This window comes from Archocentrus centrarchus, chromosome 10 (genome assembly GCF_007364275.1).
Source record: "Archocentrus centrarchus isolate MPI-CPG fArcCen1 chromosome 10, fArcCen1, whole genome shotgun sequence".
Classification (NCBI taxonomy): domain Eukaryota; kingdom Metazoa; phylum Chordata; class Actinopteri; order Cichliformes; family Cichlidae; genus Archocentrus; species Archocentrus centrarchus.
The window spans coordinates 24,207,292-24,230,925 of NC_044355.1; the positions used below are offsets into that span (position 1 = coordinate 24,207,292).

The 23,634-nt window shown below is 42.2% G+C and overlaps 2 protein-coding genes across 3 annotated transcripts in view; one reads left to right on the forward strand and one right to left on the reverse strand.

Annotated features, from left to right (window-relative positions):
* Nucleotides 1-13,322, reverse strand: part of LOC115787289 (connector enhancer of kinase suppressor of ras 2) — a 63,229-nt gene extending 49,907 nt beyond the window's left edge. For both annotated transcript variants that reach the window (XM_030739917.1, XM_030739918.1), the window contains exons 1-2: nucleotides 13,259-13,322; nucleotides 485-648 (exon numbers count right to left, since the gene is read on the reverse strand). In XM_030739917.1, the coding sequence (XP_030595777.1) occupies nucleotides 485-648; nucleotides 13,259-13,322 (228 nt within the window). The remainder of the gene's footprint in view (nucleotides 1-484; nucleotides 649-13,258) is intronic.
* Nucleotides 13,323-15,090: 1,768 nt separating this feature from the next.
* On the forward strand, nucleotides 15,091-23,332 carry hdx (highly divergent homeobox). Its single transcript, XM_030740222.1, has 11 exons — nucleotides 15,091-15,261; nucleotides 18,064-18,225; nucleotides 18,504-18,650; nucleotides 18,917-20,071; nucleotides 20,150-20,206; nucleotides 20,307-20,453; nucleotides 21,162-21,360; nucleotides 21,439-21,518; nucleotides 22,390-22,491; nucleotides 22,651-22,773; nucleotides 22,856-23,332. Exons 2-11 carry the CDS (start codon nucleotides 18,160-18,162, stop codon nucleotides 23,114-23,116), a joined length of 2,337 nt encoding a protein of 778 aa, XP_030596082.1. The 5' UTR covers nucleotides 15,091-15,261; nucleotides 18,064-18,159; the 3' UTR covers nucleotides 23,117-23,332.
* Nucleotides 23,333-23,634: the final 302 nt, after the last annotated feature.

Consider the following 23,634-nt stretch of genomic DNA (forward strand, 5'->3'; position numbering starts at 1 on the left):
GTGGCTGAGTTGCAGTGGTTCCTAAATGCTTCCACTCTGCAACAACACTATTTACACCTGACGTGGAATATCTAGGAAGGAAGAAATTTCACAAACTGACTGGTGTCAACGATGGCATCCTGTCCCAGTACCACACTCAAGTTCAGTGAGCTCTTCAGAGTGATCCATTCTTTCAAAATGTTTCTAAAGGCTGACTGCATGGCTAGGTGCTTGATTTTTTTTTTTTATACACCTTTGCCAAAGGGACTGAAAACATCTGAATTTAAAGATGGAGAGGCATGGCCCTGGCTTTTGTCCATATAGTGTATAGTGTATTTGCGTGAACAAACAGCTGATCAGGTATGCCTAAAAAAGTGTGTATTTCTAAGCTTATTTTGTCTCAACACTAAGACCCACTCATACTATCAACAAAATAACAGCATATCTAGGAGCATATTGACCATCACTCCTTCCAATGTACTATGCTTTAAAATCAGAGGCTGACCAGGGCACAGAGGAGATCAACTGCTTCAAGGATGAGCTCCTGATGTCCTATCCTGGTGACACCCAGCTCCTCCAGCTCCTGATGGGTGATGTGAAGCAGCTGCTCTCCCCCCATCTGCTCCCGCTCGAAACTCTTGATGTACTGCTGGAGACAGTCATCCAGACCTAAGGAGAGTGGAGACAGACACAGATTAGGATATGCTGACATCTATCACTTTGTATAGCGGTATATAGCAAAATATTTGTATTGGCTCAAAACAGCGATTTAGAGGGCTTTCTGCTCAAAGACAAAGTGGGAAAACACAATTAAGAAATATTGTCCCAGACATGACTGAGTGGCACAAGTATGAGTTCCTTTCTCTAGAACGAATCCCAGTTTATTTTGATGCAACACTGGAGTCAGGCATGAAAACATGCAAATTGGGTCTGCCAAATAGAAAGTAAAGATAAACAGCAGCCTAAAGCCAGAGAGCTTTCACTGATCTCTGAGCAACTTACTGGCAGCTAGAAAACACATCTGTTGATACACCTTTTCTGTTTAGAGCTTGATGAAAAAAAAAAATCCTTTTCTTACTACTGCTTTTAACATTTGAGACAATTAAAGATATTTAAGAGTGAAAATAATCTATTTCACACATATTCTGCATAATTAAATTGGAATCCAAAAGATAACGAGGAAGGTGTGAGTAATATATTGACGTATGACTTTCCGCTGCTGCGCCGCGGCTGCCTGCTTTGCAGAGAGCCAATCAGCTGCACAGAGGCGTGGTGGATAAAATTGATCAGTAGGAGCCTCTGGCTTTGAATCAAATGAAGTCAGCAAAAAAAAAGCACATCTCCCCACAGACCTAATGAACAAGCCTGCTCAAAATTGAGCAAACACAGAGCAAAAATCGCACAAGAGTAAGCAAATCCATGCGCGCACACATGGATGGAGCTACAGTGAAACACATAAGGTGCGCTCTGTCCCTCTTCAAACACAATGTGATTACAAGGGCACTCTGAGAGCTACCAAAAACATAACCTCCTTGGTGGAGGTAATGACTGCCGGGTCTTGACGCCTCTATGGATGCCCGTTGTTAAAGCCTAGTGGAGCTGGAAGGAAAACACTGATGCCCGAGGGAAGCAAAGCTTGAGGGCAGACAGTGTGGTAGCACCTTAACAAAGTCACCACATATGCACACTCAGTACACACACTCAAGCAAGATATCTCTTGGTCTGGTATGCCATGGGAGATATCAGGAAAAAAAAAGCCTACTGTTGATCTGTGTGACATGCAGATACAATGTTGTTGCATACAGCACTTTTAAAAGTAACACATTAGAGAGAGCTGCGGCAACACAAGTGAAAACTGTTTAATAGAAAAAGTTCCCCATGGAAAAGCCCCAATGGCCCGCATGTAAGCATGTGTTTCACAAGTAATGATACAATGTTACAATGCTGCAACATGAAAAGCTTTTATCATACCCAGTCTGCACATGATTTATATACATGCATAAAATATACCTTAGAAAACTGGGTGCATATGATGACTCGTTTTCATATAGGCAAATATGACATCATGCAATATTACTTTAGTATATATAATTCTATTTATTTTTCACATAATACAGAATTGAGGTTCTGGTGCTTCTACCAGTTGTGTGTTTCTCTTGCAGGCAAAAGGAAACCTTTTTATTCATATCTTTTAAAAAAAACTGTGTTGTTATGTTATTTATAACATTAAATGCAAAACATCTAATTGACCTTTAACATATAAGGCACTGGCAGGTCAGGTATGTAAAATGTTTTGAACTTGAGTCACTGCTCATTTTTTTTAATATTTTGAATGGAAAATGGGAAATTAAAAAAAATAGAAATACAGTATAAAAAGGCAGAAACAGAGTTTGTGGAATTCTAACGAGCTTGGAAGTCAATATTTGGTGTGACCACCTTTATCCTTCATCACAGCCTGAACTCTCTGAGGTTTCCTGTCATTTCTTTAAGTAGTCTTCAGGAAAAGTTCTCCAGGCTTATTGAAGGACATTCAAAGCTCTTCTTTGGATGTTTCTGCCTTTTTGTTCCCTTCTCTGTCAGGATGATCCCACACTGCTTCAATAAGGCCAATCAATTGGCAGTGTGTTTTGTCATGCTGAAAACATAACCGAAATCTTCTGCATTCATAGTTCCATCAATTTTGATAAGATCTCCAACACCACCGGCTGAAATGCAGCTCCAAACCATGACAGAGCCTCCACCGTGTTTTACAGATGGCTGTAGACACTCACTGTTGTGCCTCTCTCCTGAGATCCTCTGTACATATTGATGATGATTTGAACCAAAACTTTTAAATTTGGATTCATCACTCCATCAGACCTGTTTCCACTGGGTCCGGTTCATGTGTAATTTGGCATACCTCAGCCTCTGTTTCCCTTCCTTAAGAATGACTTCCACTGAGACCATTTCTGATGCAGCAAACAGTAAGTGAACTGAAGGGTCAGATGCATTTCTCAGGTGTCAGGTCCTCGCTGGATTTTTTTCCTGTCTTAAGGATGTGACTTTCAGATAGTGTTCATCTGCTGAAGATAGTTTATTTTTTTAGGTTTGTCACTTCCTTTGTCCTCCACCTGCACAGTTTCTTCACATTTTGTAAGGACACAATGCACATCATGCCAAGATATGCCAAGTTTTCAGCTAAAAGCTCTTTAAGAATCGCTGTGTTGGTGCAAAAATACTATTTCATACCTTTGGCAGTTTTCACAGATTTTAGTTTAGTTAGGTGCCTTTTTTATGCTTGAATGATTCACGGGTCTGTTCATTGCCTTAACAAATAAACAAAAGATTCCTCTGAAAATTGTCAGGAAGGAGGACTGGAATGAAAATGTGTGAAAAAGCAGCCATTGTCCAAAGATTAAATTTGAAAGACCTCCAGAAAGCCTGGAGAACTATTGCTGAAGAGCATTACAAAAATGACAAAAAACTCTTGCTCTTGTTGACAAATTTTTGAGTAAGACCAAGTGCAGTGTTACGTTCTAGTATTATATTCAAATTAGCTTCTTTTCTTTTAATATACCCTGTTCATTGCTGTGGGGAAATAGTCTAGTACAGTCTCATAAATCATTACCAGAGACATGCACAAGTGGACTCGGTCTGCAGTCTCCTTTAGCTGGCCAGCAGATTTAGGAAGAGAGAACATGGAGATAAAGCAGAAAGATGGCCTGAAGCTAATAAATAAGGTGCCTGAATATTTTACTCCTGACCCTCACTATGAGAGGCAGGGGAAGAAAAAAATATGATGTCTATCTCACAGATGGAAGTCTTTATGCCCATAAGAAAGGTGAGCCTTCTGTTCCAAACTAATACCCCCCTATCATTTATTCAGCCACTCCCTCCCTCTCACACTTGTCCTTCCCCCCGTTTCTCCTTCTGAAACAAGGGAACCACTTTTTAATAGGGGCCATCATGATGCAAATGCAATTTCTCGAGATACTTTTTGAATGATGACAGCATAATATCTTCATTGCACATTTAAGATTGTCTGCAAGTGAGAGAAAGCGTTTTAAGCACTTAAGATTATCTCAGCCTGGGATTACATGAAGAAACGGAACAAACTGAGGCGGCTTAAATCCACACAAGACGTGTGGCAAGTTCTCCAAGATGCTTGGATCACCCTCCCTGCCAAGTATCCTGAAAAAAAAAAATGTGTGAATGTACCAAAGAGACTGGAGCAGTTTTAAAGGCAATAGGTGCTTACATCAAATATGGATTGGATTTTTTTTATTTTTTATTCTGCACTGTGAAGCTAATTGATAAATAAAAAAATATTAATGACATTGCTTTTGAAAGCCTACTCACTTTACTTGAAATGTGTAAAGCTTATGCACAGTACTGTAAAATATATAAAGATGTGATGAATAAAGAATCGGCAGTCTGGGCCGACCAAGAGCGCCTCCTCTGGGAAAGCCTCCTGCTATACCACAGTTATAGTATTTCCTGCCTCTGCAACACACACATTTAGATGAAAGCGATTCTGTGCTGACATTCTCACATTGTGAGGGCATATGATTTTTTTTTTTTTCAAATATATGCACTTACACACACTCACGCTCGCATATGCATTAAAATGCACACATACATAAACAGGCACTCATCCGCAGAGTGACACGCAGCTGTTAGCCAATCAGATGAGTCAGAACGCCTCCCCTAGAGGACAAACAGCTGATCTGGGTTCATCTGCTGAGTTCATGTGCCAGCTGGAAATAGCACATGGCGCTCACAAACACTCACACAAACCAGCACTATAGGGGTGAGCTTCCTCAGTGCTGCAACCTCGCCAGATCGTTAATGATATTAAAATGTTGTAGATATTATTAGTCAAGCAGCGCCACAGCAGTTGTTACTGTATCAGAGCAAAGACAGTTACTATTTGTGCCTCTCAAATGCATCCTCACATCAGACAGTCTGAGAAAGAAATATGAAAACTGACCTCACTCTCCTGTGTAGCTCAATAAAAAGGCAAACAAGCCCTGGCGCATGCTGGCAACGGAAATAAACAAAAAAGCTATTTTGAATGTGAGATGTCTTTTGTGGTCATAAACTTGTTCTTATATCCTCTGGGAAATATTCTAAGGAATAAGATATTTTATCATAGTTTATTTATAATTATTCTGCAGTGGGCTCAGGCCACTCGGTATCTCTCCAATAAATGTTGTTTTCCCAGCTACAGTTCAGGAACTGTAGTTGCTGAGTCTGAGCATTGCTTGCAAATCTCTCGTTTCTGCACCTCAGACAACATCTGGTAACAGAAATGTGTCAACTGTCAACAGTCTGATTTCTCAGACAGTTCTGATAGATAGTTGTTGTTTTTTTTTTTCTTCAAATCAAGGCTACTGCCTGCAGCATGACATGAAATGACATCTTAAGTATTCACAACAGCATAAATTCTCCTGTGAAAGGCTGTGAACTAAAGTCTGAGCAGTGCTTTTTCACTTCTGGAGAATCAGAATTATGTTTTTTCTTTTTTTTCTGAATCATTATTGAACTACAGGAATGGGAGGACAGATATGGCACCATTGTTTCTGCATCCAGTTTCAGGCCGTCTTGGAAATATTGTTAGCATTACTGGTACCATCACATTTATGCATATTTAAAGTATATTTCCGTATCACGGTGAGCTTGTTAGTACTGGGCTCTGGATGGTTAGTTATCTTACTGCGTTTCCAGTACAACCATTAAAGCCCTGTGGTGTGACAGGGTTCAGTGGATAAAATGAGTATATCTGTGGGCTCAGATGGTGCTTTGTTTTTTTTTTTCAGCAGAAAAACTTCTTGGAGGCATTGTTATGTCCACTGTTCTCTGTCATGGTCTCGTTGAAAATTCTGGCCACTTTTCAGCACAAAATTCCATCAGTTGCATGAGGGTTTTCTTGTATGCGCTGCCTGGTTTAAATCCCCCGACAACATTTCAGCAGGATTCAAATGTGCCCTTTGACCTTTTGCCATTTCATAACCCTCAATTTGTTCTTTCTGAGCCATTCTTTGGTGGATTTGCGATGTGCTTAGGATCATTATCCTGCCAAATCCTGCCAAACATCTTTGATTCGTCTGTTCAGAGCTCTTTGCTCTTTGCCTATATGTTCACCATAATGTGCAAAAATGCAGGTTTGATCTATTTTTCTTTTGGTTTTTTTGGAGCATGAATGCTTTTCCCCTACTCACCTGTTTACCTGCCCATGATGCCAACAGTTGGGAGAGTAGGCTGCAGCTCTTGGGCTGGATTCACAGTGACGGCCGGTCCCAAATTGGCAGTTGCTTGAAATGACTCTCCTTAAAGTGTAATTATTTATTTCAAATACTTAGGAGATCTTTTTAAATCCTTTCCCAGACTCATAAGCATCAATGCCCTTTTTCTCTAAAGAGAGCTTTTTAAATCTTGGCATGATGGCACAGCACACATCAATAGCAAAGAGAAGACCAAACCCAAGATCTCTGGACTAATTAAGACAGGTTCCACCGTTCACTCAAAATGCTAATTTCCTGTTGTGTTTGAGTATATTACCATTATCAGCAGACACTGCTTCAAAAAATGTCTGCTTGTGTAAATATTTTTCTCTGTACTTATCTTTTTTTTTTTTTTTTCGGCTCTGTTGCCGACAAGGCCATTTTTCTTTCTCTGTCTTAGACGTGCAGTACTCAAAATATTCAGCTGGTCATAAAGCTGAGTAGAGAATATGCAACCTGACAGAGAGAGTTATAAATTACACTTATGTTATTACAACCTTAACTCAAAGGCACTGTTTTGTTTTTGCGTTTATCCAATTTGGGACAAATCCGTTAAATAGCTCTCTATAGGAAACACTGAGGGATCCCCTGATCCTGACCATCGCTGAATCCCAGAGTGCTAAGCCTTGAGCAAGCAATTCATGTTGACAGCTTCATCCACATTTCATGCAGTTCCCTCCAATCTTTTCCTCTTTCCTGGGCAAAAATAAACCCCTCCCGTTCAGAAACACAAGGGTTGCCAGGCAACCAAAACAAGAGAAAGGCCTCGGAGCCGAAGTGAGCGATCAGCAGTCGCTTCCCCTCAAGACCCTGCACTGATGCTAAGCTAAGGATCACACATACACAAACACCGTAGACTGTATATGCCTGTGAGGCCACACACACACACACACACACACACAGTCACAAAAAGACTGTTCTTAGAGCTGAGTATGTCTCAAATTGGAAAAGACCTGCAGAAAACATGTTTTGCTGCCTGGCTGTCAATGTCAGCTGAAATCAGTCAAACCTGTGTTCTTCTGTGAGACAATGTTTAGGTCAGATTGTGGCCTCGGCTAAGAGTGGTGACAAGCACCAAAGACTCCTGTCCTGTTGCCTTACCCTCCAACTGTGAGATTTGAGCTGGTGTAAGTGCATGGGCGAGCGCGAGGAAAAGACAGCTCGCACTAAAAATATTCCTACTGTGAAATATTCATCACATCTTGACAGAATATTCTTATGACTGTGGCATTTTAGCTCCCCTGTATATTTCAAGAGCACCGCGACATCTTCTCTGAAATCCAGCTTGCAGGGAGGTGTCAAGAGGCAATCTCACGGAACAGGGTCAACCAGAAAAGTGCGAGGAGTTCACAGGGAGAGCTTTACTCTGAGGATCTGACCTACCTGAGAAAATCTGAAGTGACTACAGTAATACTGGAAGTATGATTATAAGTTAGCATGAACTTTAGTTTTACTTCTCAAGCGCTGGCTATCCCTGTTCTCACCCATTTAATCCGTTTGTCGCTGTAATTCGAGATGAGAAAAATATGAGAGGAATGCACAGAGCTACAAACTTGCACATCTTTTGACACACATGGTGACATTTAAGCTGCAGCTTTACATCAAAAGTGGATTCAATTACTGTCTGTAAAGGGGGCCCACGTATAACTATGCGCTAACTCAACTCTACTCAGTTTGACATAAAATCTGGAGTCTTTGGTAGATTTGGGAGGTTTTCTAGACCTGGCAACATAATTGTTTTGGCTCAGTCTTAGACTTTCCAATCACAGCAAGAAGTAATTTTGAGCTGATAAAATGTATGCTAAATATCCAGCTCTACACAACAGTCATAAAAAGTTAGCAGCAACAGCAGGTGAACATAGCTGCTAATGAGGAGTTGGTGGAGAACAAAAACAAAGCTAAAATAAGAGTTGCTATTTGACTTACTTTTATTTAGAGCCCAGATGATTTCTAACGTTATGGTGACAGAATGTTGGTGAAAAATAAGCTCACCGTTAGTATGATAATGTACAGTATTTTCCAGAATATAGCTGATCTTTGACAGAGTACCAAATAATGACCAAAACAAATGACTCAGGAAGCATCAAAACTCTGTAATGCTTATGTTTTAAATGTTTTTATGATTCTGAGTCTGTCTAGACCGTTACATTAGAACAAAGTCCTGGCCGCTCTAGACCAACCACTCTAAATGATTGAATATAAACATTTATATTTCAATCAGCTTTTGTGATCGCCAAAGAAAAAATACGGTATTATACTGTAAAAAACAAAAAACAAAAATGTAGTTGCTGTCAAGAGTTTTACCTCAAAGGCATCTTCATCAACAGCAGGCAAATGCTTTTCACAAGGAATGTACAAAGCCTACTGCATTTTTACAGCAAGTTATTACAATTTACTATAAAATGACTTTATAGTACACATTTGCTGAAATGTTTTAGATATATCAAGTGATACTGTTTGTATATTACAACACCTCATATGAAGTCTTGGCCCCTAGGTTGAAAACCTTCATTTGATCCTAAAATGTATAGTTTTAAAACATCAGCCCTGGAACAACAGGTGCAAAATCAATCCAGTAATGCACATGTGAACACACTCACACACACACACACACACACACACACACACACACACACACACACACACACACACACACACACACACACACACACACACACACACACACACACAGGCCCCTCTGTCTGAGCGGCCGGATAGAGCGGGTGCTTTGATATGATGCCCACTGCATCTCCCATTCTATGCACCACTCTGCCATCGCCTCTGTGCTTGCCCTCTCTTTCTCCCATCATGCCCACCGTTCCCCTTGCACGCACCCTCATTTCCTCCCCCATCTTAGGCTCCTCAGCCTTTCTTTCATTTCGCTTTGCGCCTCCCAATTTCTGAATTCATGTCCCTCTCTCTTTTTTCTCTCTATCTGTCTCTACTTGAGGCAACGAAGCAGGCGGGGAAGCTGCTGAGTATATGTGTGTATATATTTGTGAATATGCACATGAGTCTGGATGTGCAACTGGGCATCTGTGTGTGTGTGTTGCTGCTTCCCCATCTTATGACATGTGCTGTGACTCCAGCATGATCAGATCTGGTTTCCATGACTACGGATGCCCCACTTAAAGCTGCTGCTCCAGAGTTTTTGCATCTATACTTGTGTGTCAGCGTGCATGCATCCTTATCATATATTTTACAGTACACGTGCGTTCCACTCAGTGCACGTATGCATCGATGACCGTATGTAGCGCTTGCATTTCAGCATTTCTTTTGTGAGTAATGGAGGACAGGAGGAGTTTCCGCGTGAGTTTTCCCATAATAAGGCGCACTCTTCAATCTTTAATGCAGCTGAAACTACGACAAGCACACAGCCGGAGCCGGGGGGGAAGTGTTCTGCAACACAGACTTCCTTACCATGTCAGCAGGAGACTCAATCAGGAGACACAGTATGGAATGATGCTAAACATGGTCCTTAACACTCCAGGAGACTTAATCTAACACATAAAATTAAGAGCTCTGTTTCAGCAGAGTGCTAAAACGCTGTCCATAAGATGACACTGCTGCACATTTCTAAGTTGGAATTTTCACTTCATCTGAACACAGACATAGTCCAACTCATTCACATCGCTATTAATATTTAGATTGTTCCAATACATTAACACATAGAGAGAGTAAGAGGGATTACTGCAGAAAAAGTGAGCTGCCTTATTCATTCATTTTCCTGTCAATGTATGCATCAGCAGGCTGCCGATACTGTGTGCCTGAAAGCACACAGTGAGCTTGCGAGATACAGCACAGAGAGCAGAAGAGATGTCTGTTTTTTTTTTCCCCCTTTTAAAGCCCAGATTCAACCACGCCATACTTAACGCATCGATTGCGTCTGCACACACCCTAGGAGAGACATCATACGCTCACACGCACATATAGAGGAAACTCCTCCGGTGTGGGTGTTAAAATCAAAACAAATGCTGATGAGTCATCTTTCTGTGAGCCTCACCAGTGTTCTGCTGCTGGAGCAGTCCTTCTACAGCAGCGGGAGATACAGTATAGTCTGCTTTGCCTGCTAGCTAGCTGTGTCAGGTCTTCTTGATAGGGCTGCAGAGTATCACATCTCACCGTCGTGCATCCTTTCATATTAAAGGAATGGGCTGTCGAGGAAAAAGACACGCTGTCCACAGAAGAGCAGAGCTTGTGATTTGGTCTTTATTTGTTTGTTATTTGTTGCGCTGGTAAAGGATGGAGTCACAAAAATGTAGAGCTTTTTCCACTGATTAATGCCCAAATGATCATCCATGCTCATAACAGCTACTAACTTTGTGCATATTTTATTTATTTTAATTGATTTTTATTACAGTATATCTAAACCTCATGTTTCGCAAGTAAAAGTATGCAAATATTTGATTCACATAATTATCTTTAAGGATCTTTTGAGCCTTTTGTGCAACAAACACAACACAAAAGTAACAATCTCATTTTTCCTTCGCTTCTTGCACCAGTCACTGGCTCATCACAACTTTAGGTATTTTTTTGTTTCTCTCACATAAAATGCTACAGAAATAATTTAAAATAACTGTAAACACATTTCGTTCAAAAGTGTTGGTGCTATCCTACAATTACTGTTGTACTCCAGCAAAAAAAAACCCGACAGCATTTATACTATGAAAAAAATGAAACACCTTTGCTTTTCCTCATGCAGAAAAATAGCAATTTATCTAAATGTTTGCTGTCAGCCGCCATGTGTTTGCTAAATGTTCCTTTATTAGCGAGGGGAACTGGGACTTCTAAAGAAGGTCTGAGAGTCACTTCTCTGTTAAAATGGTACAAGGCTACTTGGATCAGCGTGAGAGAGACGAGGCGCTCCCAGCAAAGAGGTTAAATTAAAACCTGTGTGAGCGGGCAGATTAACACTAGCCTTTCACATTTTACTTTATTCACACGAAAATAAGATCTGAGCACAAGCCTGCCACTGAGGGTCTGTGTTTTAAAGGCCTGCAGGAAAAAGGAAGGAGCTTCACAAGAACAGGGGTGACACTGTGAGATGCTGGCAAACATCTATGAAAATGAACCTCTGAGCAGCCGGCTCTTAATGTGAAAGAGGCCAGGATGTGGCTTGTCTTATGAGGAGACCAAGATGAAACAATTCTCCTTCAAAGGTTTGGTGGAAACGTGGACATTTTTCTCTCACCTTACTTCACTAAAGACAAACCTTAAAGTGTTTCAGACTGCCTGAAACTCGCTTGTAACAAAATGTGAAAAATCATGAAGCATAATCATTTGTTCTCATTATTCGGCGGGTGGGTTTGAATCGCGGCACTTTATTTATTTCTCTATTTTTCACACTGAGAGCTTTAGACTGCAGTTGAATATGATGGCTTAATATTGATCACGAGGTGACAGTTGAAATTAGAACTGTCAATTCAACAGTTTCTCACTGATCAAATGTAACCTACGCTACAAGTGGAGGGGTTCATTTGTTTACGCCTGAGAAACTGCAAATAACTTTCACATGCTGGATACCACATGTTTTGTTGGGTGGTGTTGGCAGAGACTGTAAAAGGCAGTAAAAGCTCCAATCACTGCTTGTCTGACTTGTCTTGCTTTTCAATATCCTGAGAGCAATTGTTTCTGTGAGTCATTTATGTACACATTTTTTAATGCGTTCTCCAAGTTGCAAACTCAACCACGTTTGGCCTGCTACTCGTGTAATCTCAAATAAAATTTCAGCTCAGCCTCTCTTAATAAGCGGTGCCGGAGCCAAGCTTTCCAAGTGAACACTCCACGATCAGAGAATGAAGCTGTAACTCCACTGGCTGAGGCTGAGGAGAGCGATTATAAAAGCTGGAACATCATCGTAATCGCTTAATGTAACGCATCCCAAATAATCCCTCTCCATGTATTTTGATGGTTTTTCAGCTACCTTGACTTCTAATCTAAGAGATCAGTGCTTGACTGTCATGAAAGGGAAGTAGTGGTCCTGAAACGCATGCTGGAACATGAAGATCGAGCACATTTATATATTAAATACTGAAACTGGATAAATAATTCAAAGACACATTCACAAGTATCTATTACACTTCTGTAATAGTCTGAGTCATCAAACAAGGAGTGATTAAGTCATCCTCTTAAGTAAGGGATTGCGGACACCCTCCCTTCCCATTTCCATTGTCTGTCAATAGGCCTACCACAGTTTCTCTCACAGCTTTGTAGATGGCCAGAGTGTGTGAGAACAGCACCTACCACCGCCACCAAACACACACAGACACACACACACACACACACAGGCACGCAGCCTGTGTGTGTGTCTGTGTGTGTGTGCACGCACAATTAGGGATTACTCATTCATACTGTCGCTTTGAAGGGACATAACTCGTGCCAGCAAAGCGAGCAGCAAAAAAAAAAAAAAAAAAAAAAAAAACGAGTGTGATCGCTGCGTTTGCCTTATATGGCAGGCGGCATTGCGCTGTCCACGGTGCTGAAACGGGCTGGCATGAGCCACGGGTTGGGGGGTGGGGGGTGGAGTGGAGCGCATGCAGCTAACTACATTAATCATACACGCACGTTGGCACACACACATGCACAGCGAGAGGTGAGATGGGTTTGAGGGCATGTGCCACTGAGGGAAGATGACATATCTTCCACATTCATTGACGAGAGATGTGCCGCCGCCGCTGCTGCCATATATGGCTTGGCTTGCAAGAGATGCGCTCTCAAGCAAGCGAGATGACAGAACGCTAAGTCCCTGTTTCTTGGGGACATCCGTGCTCAAACGCATTTAGTCCCCCTTAGTGACTTTAATCAGTCTCAGAGTAGTCAGGTGCAGCGTACAGGTTTGGTTAAGGAGAACACACATGCACAGAGCGTGGCCCTCTGCTGCTCACCACCACCACCACCACCACCATCATCATCACTATCATCATTCTAACCACAAGTAGCATGAAACGTTTAGAGCATGGTGCAAAAAGAAAGTGGGGGGGGGGGGGGGGGGGGGGGGGGGGTGAATCCAACATTACCTTTCATCCAGTCCAGCACCTGCTTTGGTGTCCATTTACTTATAGGTTCCATAACCAAAGCCATGGTGTCACAGTCTATCCGAGATGAACGGCGCACAACTCAATGCGGGCGACATAAAACGACTTGTCAGTCACATCTGGAAATACAGAGCGGTGGATAAATCTGAGGGAAAAGAAAAGGTTGCCAGGTTTATTCTCTCCATCAGAGCATGGCCGCTTGCAGAAACGGTGAACTGGATGCGGTGGTGCAATCCACGCGCACACACAGACACGCACACACACGCTTTCTCCTCTCCTCTCGTTCCCTCTCTCGCTCTCTCTCACTCTCTCGCTCTCCTTCTCGTGCCTTCCCGCCAGCAGCCCGCGCACTGTGAGGAGTGGATTCGGTGGGCGCACGGGGGATGGAGCGACCCCTCCCCTCTCCTCTTTTCCTCCAGCCCGCCTCGCTGCAGCATCACTGGGGCCACCACTCATAATACAGACCAGGGAATGGTGCAACGAGGATCTCTCGGTCTCCCTCCCTCCCTGCCTTACATGCACATGTACATATACACAAAGGGGCGGGTTGGGGGGGCCTTAATGCAAACTGTAAATAAACAGCAGACCTTGAGGCAGCAACACCCTGATAAATAATATATGAAATGCAGTAGGTTCTACTGAATACAAGAGACACAACATAAGTAGCCTACTTATGGAAATTTTTCAGAAATCATATGTATATATATTTTTTTTCCAGCAAGAAAAGAATTTGTCATCACTGCTTTTGCAATAACATGTCTGCGTGTTGGCAGCTTATGCCACATCACATGGCAAGCAGGTGTAAGATTTTTCTCTTTGCCTCTTTTTTTTTTTTTTTTAAGTTCACACTGTGAGGAAATAAGCATCAACTTGTCAGGCGTTGCTGATCGGTGCATGGGCCCTAGCTGAGAGGAACAGCGCCCCCTGCTGTGCACCTGGTACACAGGTGACGTCATGGATTAAAGCAGCACCCGCTTTCACACATACACCACCAACTACCACCCAATATAGAAAGATAGATTCATAAACATAGTTTGGAGATGAAAGTCATCTTTATTGCTTTTGCAGAATAAAAAAGTAATAATGCAAAATGCTTAAGTGAACCTTCTAAGAGACAGCTAAGAAGTCCTCTGAATTAAAACTTGATTGTCAGTGGTTTATAATATTGGCAGTTGACAGATAAGTTTTTGCTTCATCGTAATTCAAAGGAAAAACAAACACCAACAGTCAGTTCTTCATGTCTTAGCCTGTATGTATATCTTTATGGTTATAGTGTTACCTATAAACTCTGAAAATCAGTTATGCTGTGGTAACTGCTGAGAGTGCACCAGAGCTAATTTTGGATGAGGGTGCTTAAACTTTAAAGTTCTAGCAATATGATAATCAGTAATTCAATCCACAAACACATTTGCTGTATCGTCATTATCACAATCAATACAGTATTTCCATATTTACAAAGCCAGTACCAAACTTGCGAGAGTTACATTGAAAGCTTTATATGCATTAATTCGATATCTCAAATTCTAATATTGAGTAAACTGTATAATAACTAATGAAGAGCTCCAAACACATCTTCAATCAGAATAAGTAGTAACATTTTTGTTTTGCAACAGTTCCTCCTCCAGCTGCGCCTTCACGCAGCGTTTTAGAGGGCAGCTATAGTTACAGATATTTCGACACATGCAGGTGAAGAGGAAACGAGGCATTCCCCACCCAAAGTTTCCACCGCTTCCATGTCTGTGACCTCCTCCTCCAGCAGTCCTGCGAACAAAGTCAACGGTGGGCGGGACTACGGTGCTCAGTTTTCAGCCTGTTCCGAATGTGACAGCGATGATCTCGAGCTCCCATTGGCTCCTGTCTGCAAATACGTCACAATCATGATTAGAATTGATGATCGGACGTTCTGATTTCATTGTCTAGCAAAGGGGACTGGTGAAGAAATCTGCTGAATTTGAACGTTCGTCTGATTTTAACATCAAAAAATGGTATGTAGGAAAGTGATTTTCGTTTTCGCTTCAGGGTATCCCCAAACGTCTTTCAGGCCGGGATCCGCTCGAAGCCGGGGGTCAGCGAGAATGATCCCTCCGCGGTCGGGAAATCACAGATTTGAAGGAAAAGTTTAGCTGCAGCTATCCATTGGGAGAGCTATGCTAATGCTAGCTAACGCTGGCTGGGCTCAGACATGGCCGCTCGGGCCTGCAGGCTAACGTAGGCTGTCTCTGTTGCCATTGTGGAAAAGCGGTTCTTACCCGGTTTGTTTACTCTCTCGTTTTCGACCGCAAAGTTACGGCCCGAGCCTCCCGTGCGGTAAATCCGTGACTGACTCCGCCGTTTCCTGGCATGCCCACAATTTGTTTGCTAATTCTCTCTGTAATGTTTCCATATTGACTGTAGCCATGCGCAGTCAGCCTTTCAAAATAAACCTACCGCCTGCTTATTGGTCGCACAGCGTTCCCGTATGTGACTGTCTTTAGGACAAAACATTTACCAGCTCTGCTTAAAATTTGTTGTTTTTTTTTTTTTACAGTTGTTTTTCCAGCTCTCTGGAAGTCCAGATGTGATGCCCCCCCCCCCTTTTTTTTTACGCGAATCTGAGTACCGCTGTTCTCCTCCTCCATAACCCTGTACTAACGCAGTACAGCATTACTACGAAACTTGTATACAGTTATATATCTAAAAACGCTTACATTTAACGTAGCCCTTTTAACATTTCAATTTGTAACACATTAAAAAAAAGTTAGCTGTGTTGTTTATGATATCACACTGTGTTTTTTTTTTTGCCAAAAAGTCAGGCATAACTTGTAATTAATAAGTAGTTAAATTTGACTTGCGGATTATTCAAGTACTTTGAGTGGTTTACATTTGATAAATACTGCAAAGTATTTTTTTTTTTGTTGCTGAGCACAAATATGCGCTTGCTTGTGAGTAGTATTTTGAGTATTTTCACAATACTAAAATTAAACAACTACTCAAATGAATGGGTAGTGTTACTGTACTGTACTATTATAACTTTGAAGCACTGTGCAACGGTCTTGAGTCACCCTGCATTTCTTTATATTTTGCTTCCAAGGTGCCAGATTTCTTGTAATTGTTCAGCAGTGGTTCTCCAGGCTTTCTGGAGGTCTCAGAGTTTTTCTCTGCTGCTTTTTTCACTCATTTTCAGGCCAGTCCTTGTACTTTTTCAGAGGAATGTTTTGTTGTTGTTTTTGTTTATTTGTTTGTTTGTTAAGCCACTTATCACTGACCTATGAATCATTCAAGTATAAAAAGGCTCCTAACTCAATGGATGAACAAGTGTTCTTTCTACACATACCAGACAACTTAGCAGGTAACCTATTTTAAATTGTTAAATTGTACTTTGCAACCTGCCACAAAAGCACATAATTTGTTCCAGTTTCTTCAGGTGAATTCATGAAAAATGCCAAAGGTAGCACAGTTTGACAGGCATTAAATAGTATTTTTGCAGTAACAAGGTGATTCCCAGAGCGCTATTAGCCAAAAACTTGGCATATCTTTGCACTGTGTGCACTATGTCATAAAAACTTTTGAGGACACTAGATAAATGGGGGACAAAAGATGAAACAGCAGGCTTTAAAAAAGATTAGTATCTGAAAGACAGGTGCTTCAGAAACAGGAAAAAACCCAGCAAAGACCTGACACAGGACCTGAGAGATTAGATTAGATTAGATTAAACTTTATTAATCCCTTTGGGAGGGTTCCATCAGGGAAATTAAAGTTCCAGTAACACTTTTTACATTATAGTCACACAAGCAGAGATATAATTGGAAATATTGTCAGTCAGAAATATACAAGAACGGAGATGGATCTGGCCCTTCATTGATCCATCTAATGTTCAGTGAAGCCTCATCAGAAATGGTCTCAGTGGAAGGGCGGCTGTCAAAAAACCATTATTAATGAAGGGAAACGGAGAAAAGGCTGAGGTATGCTAAATTACACAAGAACTGGACTAAAAATCAGTGACAACAGGTCTGATGGATGATGAATCCAAATTTGACATTTTTGGCTCAAATCATTGTCAGTATGTGCAGAGGAGATCAGGAGAGAGGTACGAGTGAGTGTCCCATGGAGGCTCTCATAGTTTGGAGCTGCATTTCAGCCACACAAAATTGATGGAATCATGAAGACTGAAAAGTACAGTCAGATTTTGATCCACCGTGTAATACCATCTGGAAAGCATCTGATTGACAGTGGCTAAATTTTTCAACAATATAATGATCCCAAACACACTGCCAGTGCAGTAAAAGCATACCTGGATAGAAAAACACACAGTGGAACACTATCAGTCATGGATTGGCCTCCCCAGAGCACAGACCTCAACATTATTGAAGCAGTGCGGCGTCATCTTAACAGAGAACAGAACAAAAAGCAAAGAAGAGCTTTGAATGTCCTTCAAGAAGCCTGGAGAACTATTCCTGAAGACTGCTTAAAGAAATTAGAAGAGAGCTGCCTCAGAGAGTTCAGGCTGTGCTGAAGAATAAAGGCGATCATATCAAATAATGACGTCCAAGATCATTACAATTATACAAACTCTGTTTTTGCTTTATATACTGTATTTTCATGTATGTTTGCACATTTCAATAAATCACTGCACCTATTTCTCATTTTCTAAGCAAAATATAAAGAAAAGGGAGGTGGTTCGAGACTTTTGCACATTACTGCATATAGATGTGTGTTACGATTAAACCGATAACTGAATTCCTCATTTTTTTGGGATCCACACTGCTAAGTGGGGTAATTTTTTGCTGTCTGCTTTGCTTTCTCCTCAGCCACACTACCCAACGACGTGTCGGGTACACTGAGACAAAATGAGTACAAGCAAAATAGTGCAACTGTAGAAACATGGAGGTTTTCCCTTGATCTGCATGGCTGCCCCGTTCCCCTCCAGCAGCAGAATGGATGCGTGGCCACAGAGGCGTGGCCTGCAGACTGTGAGTGCATCAAGAGTTCCGTAACATCTATGAAAAAAATGTCAATGCATGAATTCTGAAAAAAAAAACTGTGAACACAGTACAGATGCTGCGACTGCAGTTGTAAACTTGAGATTGTGACATTTGGGAGCTGATAGAATTACAGTGTGTTTGTGCATTTGATAAGTTAATATTTTTCTTTTTTTTTTCCTCTGGTTTAGGTGAAGAAAAAAACTGCATAATTCTTATTTCAGTGAGCTGTGATTTGAAGTAGTAATTATCTTTATTTTACCCCTAAGATGAACCTGCGGTCAGTATTTACAGCTGAGCAGCAGAGGATCCTGGAACGTTACTATGAGAATGGGATGACCAATCAGAGCAAGTCTTGCTTCCAGCTAATACTGCAGTGTGCTCAGGAGGCCAAATTGGACTTCAGTGTCGTCCGGGTAGGCCCATAAAACGTGCTCTTGTGTGTGAATGTGCAGGAGGAAACTCTGCTCTGATTTATGTTGTGTTTTGTTTTTAATAAGGCATGTTCATGTAATGCAGCAGCAGGTAATCGAGGCAGTGAGTCAGGTCTATGCCGTGTGAGTTCTTTGTCTAGTGCAGAGTCATGAATTATTGTCCTCACTTAGCTGAATTAGTCCCTCTAATGTTTGGCAGAATGTTTTTTTTAAGTGATGTTACTGAGCTGATTGCTCTTTCCCTGCAGACATGGGTTGGCAACAAAAGGCGTAAGCTCGCCTCCAAGGTTCCCCAGAATGGAGGGGTGTCTCATTCCTTATCTAGTCATGGACTAGGTGGGGGGATACTCTCCAATCACACATTAGCCGGAGGTGCTTTGTCCAATCATAGCCTAGCAGTAGGGGCGCTGCTTCCTGCTGATATGGCTGCAGCACGGAGCATCCAGAATCGCGTGCACCTTCTCCCTCCATCCTCGTCCTTCCCTTCTGTCTCATCTACACCTTCCCCTCCTTCATCTTCCTCACCTCTAAGTAGTGGAAGCAACAACAATAATGATGTAATACTGACTGGGATTTACTCTCTGAACTCCGCCTCTCAGTCCCGACCGAGACCCACGGCCCCGCCGTCCCAGTCAGACTCTGAGCTTTCTGCACACGCATCCTCATCTCTGATGAACCAGGTGCTGCAGATCAGGAACAGTTCCACCTCCTCACCCGTCCACTCCAAGTTAGTATCACTTTCTCAGAATCTCCCATCCCTCACATCTGCCTCAGGGCCTTTAGTCTACACTGCAGTCAGAAAAGGTGCTTTATCCCTTGGGGAGGGAGGGATAAGCGCAGGAGCAGGGGTCGTACCTCACAGCTGGACTAGACAGTATGGTACAGCACAAACTCGCCCTTGGTCCTCTTCCTCACCATCCCAGGCTCAGCTTCAGCCCAGACCTCACTCCAACCCACAACCTCAGCCGCCTGCCCCGCAGAAGACTCGGGTCTCCCTGCCAGTACATAACGCCGGCCCCTCCTCTGATCAGACACCTCGTATTCAGCAGGTCTTCACCTTGTCAGAGAAAGGTGATGGGGACCGACTCAGACCTGGACCAACATCAACTCGTAAAAGCCAGGATACCCACAGGCCAGCATCTGTGGACACCAGACATAACTTCTCCATTGCCATGGAAACTGGAGATGAAGAAGATGAGTGGCAAAGGGAAGAGGAGTTGGCAAATATGGCCGCTCAAACACACATCCACAGGGAGCAGACGTCAGTCAGCCCAATTGGGGCTGAAGTGTCTGTCGTGCGAGGAAACCACACACCTCCTATGACGAGCTCCAGACCTGCATTGCTTCAGGGCAGCTACTCCCTCACAGCACAGACCTCACTTACAGGGGAATCCAGCTCACAGGTAGGAGAGTTTTTATTGTTGGCACAGTTGTTCCTTCAAGTGATTCGACTGATTTAACCTGTGTGTCTTGGTGTGCAGACTGCAGTTGGTGTGTCTGCTGCCCCTTGGGTTATCAGCAACTCCAGAAAGAGAACAGTAAGCACTCTGGAGCACCAGATCTATACACACACATAGCATACTGTATTTAAAATCACAGATGTGAGCCATGCAGTCAGACAGATGTTTGTGTTTTCAGCTGCAGGATCGAACCCAGTTCAGCGATGGGGATCTTATCCAGCTGAAGCGCTACTGGGACCGAGGCATGACGAGCCTGGGCTCAGTCTGCAGGGAGAAGATCACTGCTGCAGCAAACCAACTCAGTGTAGACACTGAAATAGTCAAGGTAACCAACTAAACAGGAGAGAAATGTAGCTTAATGTATTCTAGGTTGGCACTGGACTTTTGAAGACTCTACAAAAATAAATAGAGCTTTGAATTGTCTGTTAACTCATTCATGACATTTAGTGAAAATAGCACCATTTAACTTGTCTGAATTCCTGAGAGTTATTAGAAAAGAGTAGAGAACAACTTTTCTAGGTCAGGTTTTCTAACTTACTTGCACAATGTTGTGTAAAAGTCATGCTGTTATATATCAGGGCCACAGCAGGAATGCTGGTAGACTAAATATAGTCCTTTAGTTCTGACTCTGACTACACACATGACCCTCTGCCATCTCACTTACAAGGATATTTATTGCAAGGAATAAAATTTTTGCCTCCAGAGATGGAACAATAAATTAGGACTATATTCAGATCATTGCAAAATAACCTCTTTGGTGGGACTCGTGCAGGTCACCATCTGACCTTGTTTTCTGACTCTGGTGATTGGATTGACGAATTTTAGAAAATCTGAGTACAGTACATTTGTTTAACAGGCACCATTATAGACTGACAATTTTTCAGAAAACCTGGGCAAGGAAATACAATGTAATGGAAATATTTAACTCTCAGGGAGCAGCCAAAAGTACCTACCTACATTACTTCACATTTAACACACTGGACACTTGCTGATACTTACCCCGATCTCCCATCTGTTCTCATCTGATTTACAGACATGGATCAGTAACAGACGGAGGAAGTACCGTCTGATGGGTATTGAAATCCCTCCACCTAAAGGTGGGCCTGCTGTATTCACAACCTCATCCCCGGGAAACCAATCACCAGTGTCCCTCAGCCCTAACGAGGAGCGACTCAGAACCCCTGAAATTGGAGATGACATGAACGATGGTGGCTCTGTGTGCCTGTCTGAGGGTGAGGCTGCTGACACTATGCGCACATTTAAGTACAGACTGCACATCTCGGCATTAATGCAGTGTATCTCAAACCTAGATGGCACCATCGATTCACAACACAGAGATGGAGAAGACGGAAATGATATGTCCAATGCTGCTCCGATGGCCAACAATGTGGTACTTTATTATTTCTTTATTCACTACTTTATTATTTACACCAGATGTAACGGGACTCCAACCTTCCAAAAAGTTCAGCAGTGGTTTTCTCCTTGGAACTCTACTATAGATGCCATTTTTGCCCAGTCTCTGTCTTATCATTGAATCGTGAACTCTGACCTTAACTGAGACAAGTGAGGCCTGCAGTTCTTTAGATGTTGTTCTGGGTTCTTTTGTGATCTCCTGGATGAGTCATCAATGCATGCTTAGAGTAATTTTGATAGGCTGACCAGTTCTGGGAAGGTTCATCACTGTTCCAAGTTTTTTTCCATTTGTGGATAATGGCTCTCACTGTGGTTTGCTGGAGTCCCAATGACTTAGAAATGGCTTTGGAACCTTTTCCAGACTGATAGATGTCAGTGACTTAGTTTCACAGCTGTTTCTTTAGATTAAGGCATGATGTGCTGCTTTTTGAGATCTTTTAGCCTGCTTCACTTTGTCACACAAAGTTCTGTTTAAGTAATTTCTTGATTAAGTATATCTGGCAGTAATCAGGCCTGGGTGTGGTTAGTGAAATTGAACTCGGCTCTCCAAAAAAATGTGGTTAATCACAGTGAACTTATGATTTAACAAGGGGTGGCACCTACTTTTTCACACAGCGCCAGGTTTGGATAGCCCTTAATAAATGAAATCATCATTTAAAAACTGCATTTTGTATTTACTCGGTTTATCTTTGTCTAATATTAAAACATTTAAGTGTGACAAATATGCAAAAAATATACAAATACTTCACAGCACCGTAATCATCGCCTGAATGCTTGAGCATCATTTTTCATTTCCTTTTCACAAAGTTAAAATTGATCTAATCTGTCTGTGTGTGTTTTTTTAACAGAAGATTGAAGTAATTGATGAGGATGAAGATGTCGATGAGGACGATGAGGGTGAATTGGTGGCTTCGGACCTTGAGCAAATGCAGAACCTGCTGGAATTCAAGGTGAAAACACACTGACTGCGACATATTCACCAAACACTGCTCATACTACTTTAGAAGTGCCGGGGATAAAATGCAAGATGGTAAATGTGCTGTAGCATGAATTAAAACGATTTCAAAATCTGAATGAATTATTTGCCTTGTTGAATCTTTCTGTTTCAGCATGAGGAAGTCCAGTTCTTAGAGAATGAGCTAGAGAACCAAAAACAAAAATACCAGGAGCTTGTAAGCTTCACAAAGAGCCTGCTCGATGCTGTGAGGAACAATGACCTGGAGAGGCAGCAGGTATATTCATAGTTTTGCTTCTATAATAAGTGAGAAGAGTTTATTATGAGTGTCTAACCTGAATTGCGCTGTGTGTGATTAGGAACTCATCGCCAGTCTACCTCAGCCTTCAGACCAGGATTGGGACATGACTGTGGACAGAGGAGCCCAGTCTGCTGCCGAGTCAGCAGATGAATCCTCCAACCACGGTAACCTCCAGATGGCCGGCGCGAGCTGCATAGATCCTCAGCTGGTCCAGGCAAACGAAGTCCCGCTGGTCACCATAATCAAAGATGATACTGACGTTACTGAGCCCTCTGCATCAGAGGAGCGACTGCAGGAAGCAATTACAGAACAAGAGTGACTTTCTCCTTCGTGTCATTACACTACACACACGTGTATACAGACGTTTCCTCACTCCAAACAGAAGGTGATTTCAAACTAGAGAGACTATTGGGTCTAACAATTACACAAACGCTCTTGGTAAAGGCGCACTCCACGCCCAGTGCCTGTGGACTGATGCTTCACTATGACTGTTGGGCTTTTTTACTGCATATCATTTGCCTTGAGAGAACAATAAATGACCTCTAACTTAACTGTGTCTCTTTTTTTTCTCTCTCTCTCTCTCTCATTTATTTACTGGATATGAGGAGGAATTGATATCTGGTTCTAATAGACAAGGAAACCTTAAAAATATAACTTTGTAAAAACAATCACAAACTTAAAATTTCAGTGGTTGCGGCTGCAGTTGGGCACAGTGCTACTGGAGCACCATGGATTATAAAATATGGTAACTGACGGTAAATGTTGTATTTGTTAGGAGATTTGTATGTCAGTTGTGACCTACTGTGCCCTGATTTGTACAAGGCAGCATTAGTGGCC